Genomic DNA, 16685 nt, shown 5'->3' on the forward strand with positions numbered 1-16685 from the left:
CTCTCTTTCTCTGAGGGTATTTCTTAATGCCTGCTAAAGGAGGCTAATCAGAGTCGATCGTCCAAGGTTTAACTAAACTTGGCGCTGTGTTGTTTACTGAATCGTCGTTAATATTCGGTGACCGCTGTTTTAATTGTCAAGTAAAATGTTTGCAAAGATAGGAGATGATTCTGTCATTGGCAGCGAAACGATGGAACATAAATATAGTTAATGGGTAGTGACTATGGTCAGCTGTACTTTTCGTATACGGGCTGAAAGGACTGGCTCACACGTTACAAAGCAGGAGCGGGGGAGGAAGTATAGTCAGAACTCCCTAGTGGAGAGGAAGGTACAGCTTTATAAATCGCCACGTATTTCAATCTGTGAATTACCCCAAGTGCCATCACAAAAAACTGAGCAGCTCTTACGCAATCCGTTAGCAGGTACCCAGAATGTTTTTAACTCCAAAGAGTAGTGACAGTGAAAGATTCTTCTTGGCTTGGAGGAGATTTCAGTTCCACCTAGCTCGAGGCGCTGAAGAAAGTGAAAAGCGTTTTCATTTTGATCTTCACGTAAGGTGTAAACCTATTATATATTTCAGATAAAGATTTATGCGAGAGAAATGCCTCGTTTCTGTGCTGGCTTAAAAAGAAAGAATTTGTGTGTCGCCATATAGAACTGGCAAACAAGATATTCTCGTTTAGGTATTCTCTCTTCCAGCTGTTTGGTATAATCTAAGTTTGAAATAAATGGAAACGTACTTGGGACTTTGCGTTAATTTGCAGGGTAATACAAATATCTTAACTCCGTGTACGTCGCTTTTGGAGAAAATATAAACACATTGCGCATGTGGTACTTAGCATGCCTTCCGTAACCGACCGCCTCAGACAAAAAAGCAATAGAAATATAACACGTAGGCTACAAAATAGTTACGGCAAAGGAATAAATAAAAAGATGAGGCGAATTACACAAATAAGTACTAATAATTCAAAACTCTCACATTTACGAATGACTCGTGTGCAGTCGTCCTTTCTGTGTGCTTACTCGTCTGTAAGTGAGCATATGCTGCGAAAGATTATCTACCACATAGTTCAAACTTTCAAAGGTGGAATTATCTGTTTTTACAAGTTCATCTACTATAGTAGATCAAATAAATGGAGCACTATATGAACTTGTAAAAACAGATAATTCCACCTTTGACAGTTTGAACTATGTGGTAGATAATCTTTCGCAGCATATGCCCACTTACAGACGAGTAAGAACGCCACAGAAAGGACGACTGCACACGAGTCATTCGTAAATGTGAGAGTTTTGAATTATTAGTACCGTACCCATTTGTGTAATTCGCCTCATCTTTTTATTTATTCCTTTGCCGTTAGTGTTTTGTAGCCTGCTTGTTATATTTCTATTGCTTTTTTGTCTGAGACGGTTGGTTATTGTTATCATTTCTGTTGACAAAAAAGTGCGAAGTTTGGCTTGTTGTTTTCTGGCTGTATGAGTTACTTTCATTTGGTAAGTAATTATTATTGTTATTATTATATGCTTTAACTTGCTGCAACGCTGCTGTATAAATTTTATACAGTAAAGTTACTTCGCTTCTTTATAACTTACCATTACTGTGGAATTGGTGGGCTTTAGAAAATTTCACTACTAACAGATCTACAAAAGTAGACCATAGGTATAAAATGTTGACTACACCTGCTGTAAGATATAGGTTAAATCATTTTGCACAGACTTGCAAATTGCTCAATTGGAACTTTTTCGTATTGGACATTCAGCCGAATCAGGTGTGTCAGACTACAAATTCCAATGTCTGGGGTTCAATTCTCAGTTAGTCCTCTGATTTATTTCATGTCTTCTATTGCTGATTTTACAGCTTGTAGTCATTTGAGTATATGAAACATGCAAAATTTCACTGTCGTTCACCCGTTGCGCCCCCTTCCCCGACGCCCAATCCCACTCTTAAGTGACGGGAGAAATAGCTCGAAGATCGGAGGAAAACCAGAACATGCAATCTCTTAATAGGATTGTGCCTAGTGACGCACTGCGTCGTTTCAAAATTTTTGGGTTGGGCATAGGTTTATCTTCTATTTGACATTCACAATTCCAGTTTCACTAGAACTGAGAACGAAGCATTCCCGAGAGGCATCCACTGCTCCAGCCATGAAAAAAGTCCTTTTTTTATTAATTATTTTATTGTTCTTGAAAGCGTGGCTTCATTTTACCTTCAGCGAAGGACTCTGCACATTCTGATTTTCAGCTTACACAAGTGTTGGAATGGTACGTACCATTCCACCGACGAATGAAGCCTTTATTTCATTGATATTTGAAATCTCCTTACGACTTAACCAACTTATCATCTCGGAAGCCGTTACAAGCATATACGTCATTACCATAGTTTTCCATCGGCATATCCCAATCGCTGCGTCACAGTATTCCAGGCGTTCACACAATGTCAGGTGTCAAGGAACGACGTAAATAACGGAGAGCGGAGTGTCACAAAGCGGACTGACTACGAACGAGTACTCATTTTCTCGCCGCTGTACAGCGGCAACCATGGCAGCAGCAACGGCGGCCCCTCGCCTTATTGACGCTGTTTTGTCGACACAGGGTGACTCGAAAGTAACGTAGGTTTCCCCAATGCATGTTAACCAGAGACTCACCACTGGCGAGGCGCCCAGCCAGTTAGTTGTCTTGCAAAGAAAATTATTAAATTTAACATTAAAAATATTACGGAGTGAAATAAAAGCATTTCACGAAGCTTTATTAAGTAAATGAAAGAAAATTACGAATTAACTCATATAGTTGGTATATTTATCGAGAAGAGAATTAAAACGGGTGCGTGGCTGCAAGCGAGTAATTAAATGTTGTGAGGCTACTATTCAGCCATTTCCGCCAAAGACCCAAGAGTAATACGAAACCTTTATGGTGATATAAAACTTATTAGTCTATGTGCTCATTGAATATCATCCAAAAGTATGCTCCCAAAATAATAATTGCCGTGTGTTTTAATTTCTGTCCTGGCGAGACTGGCTTTGTGTTGCATCCACCTCCCCATCACCTCACCAACCCATGGGTCAGCCCATATCAAATCAATGTGCTCCATAGAGTTAAAAAAGAACAATATTTCATGATCTTTCGTTGCATACCACACAGTTCATTTATGTTTGAAATTACAAGTTTGCTCATTTTTTGAAGGTACAATGAAACAGAACTGCTCAAACTTTAAAACTATCCCTGCTAGGAGCATGGAAGTGGTCTCAGTGTAAAGGTCTTAGTGTAAGCCATGGTTTGTCACGAATGTAGTAATATAATGCTAGTTGTTTGAATGTGTTCTTGAGAAATAAAGATAGTAATATTGTTTTTCTATAATACAACCAACGCTTTTGTTCAAAAAACAAGTTTAGGTATTCGGCTAACTAAGAAATTAAATGTCAGTTCATTGTGTAGTAAATACCTGGTAAGATATGTAAGTAATAAGAGTTATCTAAAATAGAAAAACTGCTGCACAGGAATGACTTTAATCATCATCATCTGCATTTTTATTAGAAGAGCTGCCAATTTTCTGATTCTGAGGATAAAAATAAATGAAATAAAAATGCTACACAAAGCCACTTTCAAGTATTTTACTTGGAGCCTTTCCTGTACGATGCCTTCCATTTATATGTATTTTTTTAATAGGAAGCGTTCTTATCATCTCATCTGAGATCAGTATGTAGAATCTTCCAGTAGACATTCTTTCTTTGAATGTGATTAGCTGGCACATCCAAGTTTCCAGGCTGTAGATAAGGAATAGAAAAATGAAATACCAGATTCTTGTAGACAAAAAGCTGTAACTTCGAATTTGTTTGATTGATGGTCCTTTTCAAGAATGCAAACAACTTCCCACCAACTTTGAGAACTGCCGCTATTGGTTAAGGCAATTGTAAACAATCAAGCTTCAGTGGAATTCAAATCCTCTAAGCTTGTGTGCTGTTCATAAATGGTTTGCATACTTGACTAACCAGTAAATGATGGCTTAATCGCAGCTTGAAATTCAAATACCTGAATGAGATAGTCCCTTAGATGGTTTTTACAGTATTCAACTGGGGCAATAATCGTATTTAATTTTTCCAGCGTTCCTCTTGTAAAATTGCTTTAGAAGCTCATCTTTTGACAGTGCCCCAAAGTCCATCAAAGCACCTTAACCATATGAAGTCTCAAAATAGTGCAATTCTGCATCAAAATTTTAATAGGTCGTGTGTGTTGAGCATTGTTTCAGTTTTTATTGTGCAGAACTACCGTCGGAGTAGTAGATTATCTTTTTCGTGCTGGGCAGTTTTTCTTTTCATATTGAGCTCAGTTTTGATGTTAACATTGCGTTCCAAGTAGTCAGAACTGAAGACATTATTTAGACATTTGAATTCATTGTAGTATGCAACAAAAGGAAACAGAATTGTTTGGTTGGTGGTCTAGTGATAGGGCTTAATTTTATATCAGAGCACTAATATGTAATTACCTTCAAAATAACACTTTATTATGACTTTTACCTCTTGTATGTTATTTTGTACAAATGAAAAACTATCGCTTTATTCACCAAACATTAACCAACATCAGAAGCTTAGGTCAGTTATTTTCAAAAGCAGCTTCATTGATGTAGTCCATCAACAAAGGAGGTGGCTTACAAAACACTCGTTCGACCTATACTTGAGTATTGCTCATCAGTGTGGGATCCGTACCAGATCGGGTTGACGGAGGAGATAGAGAAGATCCAAAGAAGAGCGGCGCGTTTTGTCACAGGGTTATTTGGTAACCGTGATAGCGTTAAGGAGATGTTTAACAAACTCAAGTGGCAGACTCTGCAAGAGAGGCGCTCTGCATCGCAGTGTAGCAAGCTCGTCAGGTTTCGAGAGGGTGCGCTTCTGGATGAGGTATCGAATATATTGCTTCCCTCTACTTATACCTCCCGAGGAGATCACGAATGTAAAATTAGAGAGATTAGAGCGCCCACGGAGGCTTTCAGACAGTCGTTCTTCCCGCGAACCACACGCGACTGGAACAGGAAAGGGAGGTAATGACAGTGGCACGTAAAGTGCCCTCCGCCACACACCGTTTGGTGGCTTGCGGAGTATAAATGTAGATGTAGACTAATTCAGTACTAGAACAGCAGACAAAGTGGCAGTCTTAGAACAGTGGGAAGGGGTCCCCTAATGAGACACTTCAAAAATCAACAAAATGATAAAAAGTTAAACCTATATGGTTTCCTTTCAGCTACTCAGAAATGTGACACATTTCTAAAGATCCTAACATTCTTCATTTATTTCACTTGTTTGTTTTGAAATACTGAAATTAAAACATTGAGCCTTGATAATTTTCATGCATGCTTTCTGCAGACAGCTTTCTTGCACTTCTCTCAGATGTAATTGATTTAATTTCCTTTGCAAACATACATTTGACACTTCTTTCAATTTTTTGATTTGACTGCTCCTACAGCCACTTCTTTGTTGGATTAGCTTCTGTCTTGCTCTTCCTTGTTTCCCATTTCTGAGTTCATTTACCAGCAGAAGAATAAACACCTTCCTTTCAGATTATTTTTGACTATTTGATTGTAGTTGATCCACTCATTTATTACTGCCATATCTCGGATATTATAAAAGACATGAATCAGCTATGTCCTGCTGGCAACTTTAGTTGAATAATTGAGAATTATTTGCTATACAATGTCCAGACCATACTTTATAATATTATAAAAGGTAACAGCTTTGGGTTTCTTCTTTCCCTCTTTGTTCACTGCTACTTTGAGATGTAGTTTTATGAGATTAATGACATTCATCGTGAGATGCGACATAGTTGCAGCAGAATTTGCCAGTGATCTAGTAAGATAATTATATATTTTTTATTCCACTTATGTGCCATGAAAATATTTATGAATCTACTTATTACTTTCAATTAGTAATGATCATCTTAAGGCCTGTGCAGACACAGTATGTGTGTCTGCTGATATTTGAAAAAATGAAGATGATCAGTACCAACCAAAATTAATACTGTGATTTATAAATATTTTTGTGGTCTGAAACTAGAATAAGAAGTATATAAATAACATTAGTATCTTTTTCACTTGGTACGCTGTCAAGGTGCACTGGTGTCTCATCAGTCTTCTTCACATAGTTTGGGAGATTTCGGTGAATCTTCTTTATTGTTCCCACTAATGATGTTTTCTTATGTTGAAGTTTCTTGGCAACCTGAAGGGATGAAAAGGAGTTACCTGTTGTCACATTCCTTCTTGGTTTAGAGATGACTCCATGAGGCAAGGAACACCATACTCTTGCAATTCTTACCGAGGCATAGAAAGGTTTTGCAAATGTTCGTGGATGCTACATTTGCAACCGACAAAAATTTGTGATCACATTTGTAAAGTTATATTTGTCATAAACTGGGTAAACCTGCACCTTACTTTACTTGGAAGTAAGTGCACATCAGCTGTAATATTTTCACCAGAGTGGTAACAGCAGGGGCAGTTTTGTGTGAAGTTATTCCGCATTTCAGAAATAAGAGTGACTATTTCATAAGGAATGTATTGTGATCAGGATGACTTGCCATAAATGTGGAGAAATCTTTCTGTTGTTTTTTTTTTGTCCTGATAAAATTAGGACCCCAGTAACATGACCAAAAGTCTCAAACAAAAACCTGTAGCACAAGAAGTACTTCCAGCACACATGATAATAGTCACTGCCTTCAAGTCCTCCAGTGTTACTGTCAAAGTGACATTTTCTGTTTCATTCCAAGTATTCGATTCTGTGTGTTTAGAACACTTATTAATCAAAAAGAAGTAGAGAGACACTGATGTTTGAGTCATCTCTTTGTGGCAGGCATATACAGTGGAGCATCCTGTCTCCTTCAATACATTCAAAGCAGCTCTTCGTCTAGGTTAATAATCAGTTGCCTCTGGTAGACAGTCATCATCTGAATTCGATAAGCCACCTTCTGATTCAGTATCCAAGTTATCTGGAATATACAATCTCCTCTCTTGTAAGACCGCACTGACTCAATGTAATTATAAGAAAAAAAGTAAAACCACACTCACTGATGAGCTACACATGAAACATTTCTGAAAAGTTATGTTACAATTTCCAGCATGGAAAGCTCTCCGACAAGATGTACATTACCATTAGAGCCAGAGTTCATTGACCAAAACAATATGCAATGCATGTACCTTTGCAGTAATGAGGACATCAGTATTCTAACAAAGAGTTACACAAGGGATCGATTGACTTCTCCCACTGTTCTAGGTGTACTTCATGAAATTTCCATGAAATCATGAAAATTTATAAAATTGCAGTGCACTATTGCTGAAAGTAGAAGAAATGAGGAAAAGTCAATGGGTTGGGTGGAAGGATATTAAAAACTGATTTCATTATTTTGGAAGTAAAAATTGAAAGGTGTCTTTTGACTACTCCTGCTGTCCTACTGTTAGTAACACCAGTAAGTACCGAATTATATTAACTCACACTCTTCTGTATCTCTTCTTCTGTTTTTTGTATTAGTAAGCAATAGATCAAATGTCATTTGAAAGATTTAATCAGTTTGTAATGGGAAGAAATGTAGGCAAGTAGGCAAAATGTTGACAACATAATGTGTCTGAATTTCACTTCAATATTTCTTAGACATAAGAGTTCCAGCTTTTTTCTCCCTTCTGTATGTATGTATTAAGCTGTTGATAGGTAATGAATTTTTATTGTGGATGAATCTAGTCATCATTCTAATTTTTGTCTGTCACTTTTATCACACTTTAAGTTCTTCCGGTATCTTAATATTGTAATGAGAAGATAGATACTTCTGTACTCGGTTGTATGGGAACACCTGTACTTGGTTGTATGGGAACACATGATGAAAGCTTCTTCACACTCCTCTGCCTTTTGATTTGCATCAGAAATAATTATTTTGGTTGTAATTTTTTTTTTGCATTTGACATTTAAGTGAAGCATTTGTGTTTGGCAGTTGTCTAAATTTGTCGTTTTTGTGTTTTGCAGGTGCCTTAGAAGAGGAATGTGACAGCCGTGACAAGGATCACCAGCTGTTGAATGGAAAACAGCGTCATCAGCTAAAGCATAGAGAATTGTTCCTGTCACGTCAGGTTGAAACGCTACCAGCCACACACATTAGGGGGAAATGTTCTGTTACCTTACTAAATGAGACTGAGTCTTTGCTCAGCTATCTCAATAAAGACGTGAGTCTCCATGTGTACTTCAAATTCAAAGGACTTTTTTTCTATAAAATAAGTTTTGTGAAACAATTTTTACAGGCTAATACATATCTAACAAAATATATCACAAATTACGTGTAAGGGACATAATTTTTGGTCTGGAAAAATGTAAATGGTTTAAACAAAAAATATATGGTGCGTCTTTGTCATAGTTTGGGTAGCCGCAGAAAGTGTTCTTCTGTGATGAAAAAGAGCCAAATTGTCTTAAACATTGAAGAACTGCCATCAGTATTTGTAATCTACTTAGGAAGCAAAGTTTTCTCATTTCCATTCACCTGCATAAGTTGCGTCATAATTATTTTACATTAATCAACATAAACATTTATAGCCTTTCTGTGTTAAGTCTTCTACTTGGTGAGCAGTATGTGTCAATTTGGAGCTGTAGGGGTGCCTTTGTTAAGTAGGAGATATTGCACTGATTACTGTACTGATACAGTATCACTTGGTTGTAAAATAAATATGTTTTTAGTTTCAAATGCTGAATTTCTAATCAGGTTTTTATTTACCAAAAGTAGCCAAATTTTAACTATGCCTTTTAATCCCAAATAGGCTATTGTTTCATTCCATTATGGATCTAACAATTTTTTGAGACAATGTATTGATCAAGAAATAGGTTACTTTTACAAAGCCAGTACTACACCAGGAAAAATGAGATACAGGCATGTCACTCATTATAAGAAAAGAAATGCAAAATGGAATAAATAAATTGACAAGAGGGTTGAATTCATTTAGATTCTAAAGTTTTGTGCTTGCTATCCTTGACAGTACACCATTCCTAGACTTCACTTATTTCTTATGTGCCTAACAAGAGTAACTTGTCGTTCTGAAAGATTGTGGAGATATTATATTAACACGTTCATTTAGTCATTAAAGTTGTTTGTCTATATTTTTGGTTGTTTTGTCAATACTCTTTTATAGTATTTTAACAATAAAAAAATAAATGTTTCAAATTGTGTTTCTTTATCTCTTCTTTCCAGGATACTTTCTTCTATTGTCTGGTATTTGATCCAACACACAAAACACTTCTTGCAGACAAGGGGGAGATAAGAGTCGGTAGCAGATACCAAGCAGAACCAACACCTCTGCTTAGAGAAGGTTAGATGTCTAGCTTAATCCAGTAGTTAGTCAGCTACAGCAGTATTTAAAAATGGATCCCTTAAAACAAATACAGCATTTTGTGAAGTTTGATATGCAGTGTACAGACTACATTAAGCTATATATTACCCTGGCAAGTACAGCTGTGCATTGAAATGATTAAAATTCTATTTTATTGTAGTGCTTCAACTGAATAAAAAATTTTAAGTTGGTCACTATATTGCATTTTGATATGTGACACGAACATTTGTCACAGATTAAAACTACGAGAGACAGCAATTAAGCTGAAGTGTCTGCAAAGTCAACAGCCCCAGTGCCCTGTGTCCAACGTAAAGGTTCATTGATACGAGGGGCGTTTTTCAGTAGTAGTTCTTCTGTGCAGAAAAAGAGTCCTGTTGATTGCCCTATTATGAATTCCCCTTTGCACAGTTCTATGCAAAGAAGATTATGGAAAAGTATATGTAGAGGTATATATAGAACTAACAACGTTCAGTGAAAGTATTTCTTCTGTGGAGATGCAGCTTTTCTGTCTTTTGGATTTAGAACTAGTAATGTACACGTATTTAAGGAAGAGGGATGTCTGTCAAATGTAAGTTACAGGTCTGTATGCACTGCTGCTGTTATTCTACAAATAAATTCTTTTAAATTTTAGTCTGGCATTTATTTTCTGTGCTAATATACCTGTCCTTAGTTTTAAGTGTCTGTAATGAATTCAGTGGTATTAAGTATCAAAGAAAGTCAGTTATGTGCCACACTTTTGTAAAGAACTAATAAAACTCTTAAATGAAGTGGTTGTTTAATGAAGCAGTTTGATCTGCTCCACAAGCCATCATATGGTGTATAGCAGAGGGTACCATGTATTGTTGCTGTTCATTTCTGGTTCTGTTCCACTCGCAAATGGAGGTGGGTGGGGGGGGGGGGGGGGGAAGAAAACCATCTATATGTTGGTGGCACTAGAATTGTTTTGCAATAGCAGCAAATGCCCATTCTGTAGGTTTTCTCAAGTATTTTGTGAAAAGAAAGTTTTCCTTCCAGGGGTTCACATTTGAGTTCATGAAGCATCAACATGAGTTGATCGAACATACTGATAACAAACCTAGTAGCATGCTTCTGAATTGCTTCGATTTCTTCCTTAAATCCAATCTAGTGAGTACCTCAAACACCTCATCGGTATTCACTAATCAGTCACACTAATGTTCTATACCCGGTCTCCTCCTCTGTACATGAGCGGCACTTCCTTAAAACTCTCTCAATAAACAGAAGTCAACTGTTTGCCTTCTCTACTACCATCCTCCCACAGCAAGTGGCTGAAAGTGAAAACAGTAACCATCTGTAGACCTATGACAGCACTGAGGTATCACCATAAAGACATTTACAAAATCATATTATGGTACTGCAGCTGTCAGGAATCAACTCAACGCCAACTCGACTACAGCCCATTCCATATTGTGTCACTTTCCAGCATTACACCAAGGTATTTAACTGATGCTACTTTGTTAAGCAGCAACCCCTTACTGCTCTATTTGGACAGTACAGAGTGTTATTCCTACTCATTTGCTTTAACTTACATCATTCTACATTTAGAACAAGCTGCCATTCATCACTTCAAATAGACATTCTGTCCAAGGCATCCTGTATCTTTCTACAGCCACTCAACCGCAATACTTCCCCATATACTACAGTGTCATTAGCAAACCTTCACAGATTGCTGGTCATCCTATCCATGAGATCATTTATGTATTTAGAGATCAAGAAGTAGTCCTACCACACTTCCCTGGGGCACTCCTGACAATACACTGGCTATTGCTTCAGAAGTCTTCAAGCCACTCACATATCTGAGAACCTGGTCCATATATTTGGACATTCTTTAAGTCATCCATGCTGATTTGAGGACAAGAAGAAGAATTCAAATTCTACAGCTAAATGATGTTATAATATTGGTCAGTAATTTTGTGAGTCTGTTCTTCTGCCCTTCTTATATGCAGGAGTCACCTGCGCTTTTTTTCCAGTCACTTGATACTTTGCACTGGGGTCGATATTCGCAATAAATGCAAGCTAAGTAAGGTGCGAGTGCTGCAAAGAAAGCACTCTCTGTAGAACCAAATTGGGATCCCATGCGAGCTGGTGACTTATTTGTTTCCATCTCTTTCAGTTGCTTCTTAATGCTATAGATGCATGTTTCTATGCCCTCCATACGGGGGTCTGGGCATTGGTCAAATTATGGTATATCTGTATGATTCCTTATGTGAATGATATTTTAAACATGAAATTTAAAACTTCAGCTTTCATTTTTCAGTCTTCTATTACCAGACCAGACTGGTCAATGAGTGACTGGATACAAACATTTGTTTTACGTAGGATCAGAGTTTTCTTGAGTTCTCTGCAAAATGGTCATTAAGGTATGGCAGCGAAAGTTTTTGTATGATCCACTTTTTATACATGTTGTCATCTATAATCTGAAGACTGGTTTAATGCAGTTCTCTGCTCTATTCTATCATGTGCAAGTCTCTTCTATTAAATTTTTCCTTTCGACATTTCCACATTGGTTTTTGACCTCTGCTTGCTCAGCATTTTCCAAATTTTTTTTATTAAACCATGCTGGGTCTTTTCCGTTCTTAATCTGCTTACTCAGCACATACTTCTCCACAGCATGATTAATAATCAGTATAAACTTTGACATGAAAATCACAGAAACAGTGAGGGACTGCAGAGAACAGGCTATGTGTATCGCACAGTGATAAGAATGAGCTTCATAGTGCAGTAGGTTAAGACAAATCATATAGGTCCACAATGATTTGATAACTATTTGGAGTTTTTGCTATGAATTAATTTATTCAAATTGTTCACCATTTGCAACATTGACAGAGCTTGCTGAATTTAGGATGTTTCATGTGCTACAGAGTTCGCACCAACTGCGATACCATTTTGTTCAGTGGTGCAATCTTGGGGTGTATGATAACAAATAAGCTGCATCTGTCAAACAGCGTTCGTGCCAACCACCAGGGATGCTGTGTTTCATAATACGCTTTTACATTATCGTGTGTTTTTTATTCTTTGCCATCCAAATTTTTATATGATTTTGTGAATTTTTATATGATTTTGTATGTTCCATCCTTGATTCAGTCACTCAGGGATGCAGTGTCAACGACTGTTTTTCTGACTTGCCCCATTCTGAGTTATATGCACATTCAGAATGTTTCGCCTGTGCATTAAATGTTATGTTTCCTACTGAATTTAAAGAGTAACCACTTGTCCAATCTGTTTGGCAGACACTGTTACCACAATAAAGAATTTTGTTCCATAGAAACTTCCAAACTCAGTTTTATTCACGCCAAGAAAAGGTCAGTTAGCCCATATGATGCTAATCTTGACAAGGCTAAATTCTATATTTTTTGTAAGTTGATATATTTTGTCCATTTGCTCAAGTAATGGTCCAAGAAAATCGAATTTCTGCGAACACAAACTTGAGTCACAATGCAGGAAGAATTCTCTTCCTGTTGTATCCTGAGAAGTTGTGGACTGCATTGCACTTTTGCCTTTTATTGTATTAAAAATTTTCAAACCATGCACATTTCTGGTCAACATTACAAAATATATGTATTTGTTTCTACTCTTAAGTTCACTCCTATTTGATGTATGCAATTCCTAGAAAAATCACACACTCATTACTTACCAAGATTTATTTATTCGCCTACAAAATGTGATTCATACACTACTTTTATTACTTGTAAATATAAGATCTTGCAGATGTCATTGTCAGATATAATAATTAAGAAGCAATAGTCAGTGTCGTTTCACATTTGTTCATAAATTTCAGATGAAGAGGATACAAGGAATCTAGAAGAATTAGAAACATTGGTGTGGACACCAAATCACCATCTGAATGATAGGCAAATTGACCAATTTCTTGTAATATCGAGATCAGTTGGAACCTTTGCACGGGCACTCGACTGTTCAAGTTCTGTGAAGCAGCCTAGTCTTCACATGAGTGCAGCCGCAGCGTCAAGAGATATCACATTGGTAAGAATCTGCATGGGCTGAAACTTATTTTAAGCTGAGTTGTGTGTTTAATACATTATGGTTGAATTGGTATACATTACTTCATTTCAGTTCCATGCAATGGATACACTACACAAACATTCATACAATTTAGCAGAAGCTATTAGTTCACTGATTCCATCTACCGGTCCTGTACTATGTCGTGATGAAATGGAAGAGTGGTCTGCATCTGAGGCAAATCTCTTCGAAGAGGCTCTTGAAAAATATGGAAAAGACTTCAACGATATTCGGCAAGATTTTGTGAGTTGCTTGAAAATGAATTCCTGTTTTCCCATCTTATGTTACTCAGCAACTCGCAAACTAATTTTTATGTATGTTTTGTTTGGCTTATTGTGAACACTTCTGTTCCAGCTTCCGTGGAAGACTTTGAAAAATATAATAGAGTATTATTATATGTGGAAAACCACAGATCGTTACGTGCAGCAGAAGCGGGTGAAAGCTGTCGAAGCAGAATCTAAACTGAAACAGGTTTACATTCCAAACTAGTGAGTATTAGTCCCACATAATACTTCAAAACTGTCAAGGACACCTTTACTACTCTTTATTTTGTACCTTCTCCAGAATTTTAATTTATTCTTTTATTGTGTTTGCAGCAACAAACCCAATCCAGCTGTAATTAACAACAATAAGAATGTTGTTAATGGTAGCAGTAATGGTGAAGCTGCTGTTGGTGGGAAAGCCTGTGAATCCTGCAGTGGTACTGTCAATTATATGTGTTTGTTTTGCATTTAAATATAAAATTTTTGCATCTGTTACTGTAAAACAAACTGAAATACTGTTTCTGTAGAGATACTCATGTTTAGTATAACTTAACTTTATAACCATATTTATGTGAAGTATGCAGAAGAAGAGGAATTTGTATCTGTCGTTGTCAGTGTTGCATGACATTTTACTTTACTGGCAGAGAGAGGGTGGTTTCTTTCTAATAGGAAGTGTACCCTTATATTTAGGTACTGTCTCAAGTCAGTGGTATGCCTGGGGACCATCGCACATGCAGTGTAAGCTGTGTCACAACTGTTGGCTGTATTGGAAGAAGTATGGTGGACTCAAAGTACCATCAAGAATTGGTAAGGCATCCCTAATTTTGGATATAGTGAATTTTGAATCACATTGTAAAGAAAATAAATTTAAATTTTCATTTTTAAATACAATAAAACCAAAAGAATAAACTTTGAGGGGAAGATACTGATGCACAAAAACATGTATGCAACTGAAGAAGTGTTGCTTGGAAATCATTCTAGATTTATACACAGTATTCTAAAGTAACATTGCAGTTTCATCAAGCTGTTGGTTGACTCAACAACCAAATTATTTTCTGGCAGGTATATGTAGAAAAACATTAACGGTTCAAGTAGTTTAATATTGGCCTTAGTAAATTATTTTAATATTTTGTAGTTGCTTTCAATTTATTACTAGATGCACTAGGTACATTATTGGTAAGAGTTCTTTAAAAACAAAACTTGTGTTGATAAATTATTGTCTAATGAACAATCAGAATTGGTAGGAAATTAAATAAAGCCCTACAAACAAATATTTGTGTAAAATAAATCTTCAGAATTTGAATAGCTAAAGGTTTCAGGAATGCCTGTCTGTGTGATGATGAGATTGAGAAATCTCCCATTACTAATTCCTGTTACTACAGTTAATGGCAAGCAAGGAGGAAAGGATGAAATAAGGCTTCATTAAAGGGAAGCTACTCCACAACCCTCCACCCACACATTTGAATAAGTTTAGATAAAGAATGAAAAGAGTTTACGCGACGACTCTAGGTTTCGTGAACTGCGCTTCCAGGCCACTGAACAGGCGCAGCATGTAGTGGCACAAGTTGTTGGTAAAACAAAGCAGTTCCAGCTTGTCTGAACTTCGATGACATGAAACTTTTAGTTGCACGTGTTTTTGAGGCTAGATGTCATATCAGCAGCATAGGAACAATATGAAGTTGGGAACAGAAGAAATTGTTCCATTCTTGAGTATCTTAGTCTGCTCATAAGGAGATGAATAATTTCTGTGTGAAGGGGAGGAAGCAAGGTCTGCTCACTGGCTCCCAGCATACAGGCATAGCGTGGGGCAGGTGGTTGGGGTGGGGGGGACTCTAGCCATGCTTATGTCACAAACTGCTGGCACCACATGTCTGTTCACATATTGATTTATGCTTCAAGTGGCATTGAGAAGTGTCTCCTATTGGCCATCTTACCAACTGCCAGCCGCTGCATATAACACCTCTATGAAAGTAAAAGTTGACACAGGAGCCTAACAAAAGCACACAGGATTCATGAAATCGAGATTGGTAGTTTAGTCTTGAAAGGTGATGCTTGTTGCTACTAATTCCCTATCAGTTCCCATGGCACAAAAAAGAATGATTAAAATTTTCAACATTTATTGCCATATGTAATTCTGAATTGTACGCAAACTTAAAGCTTTTAGAATCAGTCTTGTTATATTCCTCATCTATGCATAATTCATTATTATCATTACTTTTATGTGATTCCACAGTTTCAATAACGATTTTGTTTATTATGGGTTCAACAGCACCTTTGTGACTCTAGTAGTCTTCTTCCAGTTGTTGGACTTTCCTTCAGCACCCTTCCCAGTCATCAGCCGTTACTAAAAGAATTCTTTGGCAATATTAAACAGAGTGTCATTGGACGTGCCCCATGAAATGTTGAGCTTTCTAAACTACCATTTCATTGTTGCCCATGCCAGTTCCACCGCATTTCAACATAGGGTAGCTAGTAGTCAACTATGTGGCCTTTCTCTTCATATCACGTTTGTCCACTTGTCCATATGGAGTGTTGTTCATCACAATGTCCGTCTTTGCAGGAAGATTTGGGAGAACCATATTCACATTGCATCAGCCATTAATTGAATTAAAATAATGATGACAGTCATTTCTATAAAGATATTTAAAAAGTGACACGCGGCAGTATACTAGCCAAAACAGTTAACTACTATGCAAAAGAGGGGGTTCAGAAATTGGTGTTGTTATTGCAGCTTTAGTCATTTAGTGGATCACAGGAAATGCAATGTTTCTTATTACTTGCAAATAACAGGTAAATAATTGCAGAGTGTGATATAATGCCTGGGACCATAATCTGCTCAACTGCATAGGTGGATTCAAAAATTCCATCCCACCTCTGGGTTGTTCTCCTTGGCAAACAGTACCAGTAGTTCCTACGGCAAATAATAGTGCTTTTACTCACAAACAAAATGACAATTTCAAAGTAATTCAGACAATGGGGAAGACAATTTCCAATCACTGTTGAACTGAAAAATTTGAATTACCGGGAGTCCCTGGTTATTTCACAGGATT

General features: G+C 37.0%; 1 protein-coding gene across 4 annotated transcripts in view; it reads left to right on the forward strand.

Annotated features, from left to right (window-relative positions):
* LOC126175547 (metastasis-associated protein MTA3) overlaps positions 1-16685 on the forward strand; it is a 212602-nt gene that overhangs the window by 160836 nt on the left and 35081 nt on the right. For all 4 annotated transcript variants that reach the window (XM_049922420.1, XM_049922394.1, XM_049922412.1 and 1 more), the window contains exons 4-10: positions 7989-8185; positions 9199-9316; positions 13134-13336; positions 13427-13615; positions 13727-13860; positions 13969-14072; positions 14326-14442. In XM_049922420.1, the coding sequence (XP_049778377.1) occupies positions 7989-8185; positions 9199-9316; positions 13134-13336; positions 13427-13615; positions 13727-13860; positions 13969-14072; positions 14326-14442 (1062 nt within the window). The remainder of the gene's footprint in view (positions 1-7988; positions 8186-9198; positions 9317-13133; positions 13337-13426; positions 13616-13726; positions 13861-13968; positions 14073-14325; positions 14443-16685) is intronic.

This window comes from Schistocerca cancellata, chromosome 1 (assembly GCF_023864275.1).
Source record: "Schistocerca cancellata isolate TAMUIC-IGC-003103 chromosome 1, iqSchCanc2.1, whole genome shotgun sequence".
NCBI lineage: Eukaryota > Metazoa > Arthropoda > Insecta > Orthoptera > Acrididae > Schistocerca > Schistocerca cancellata.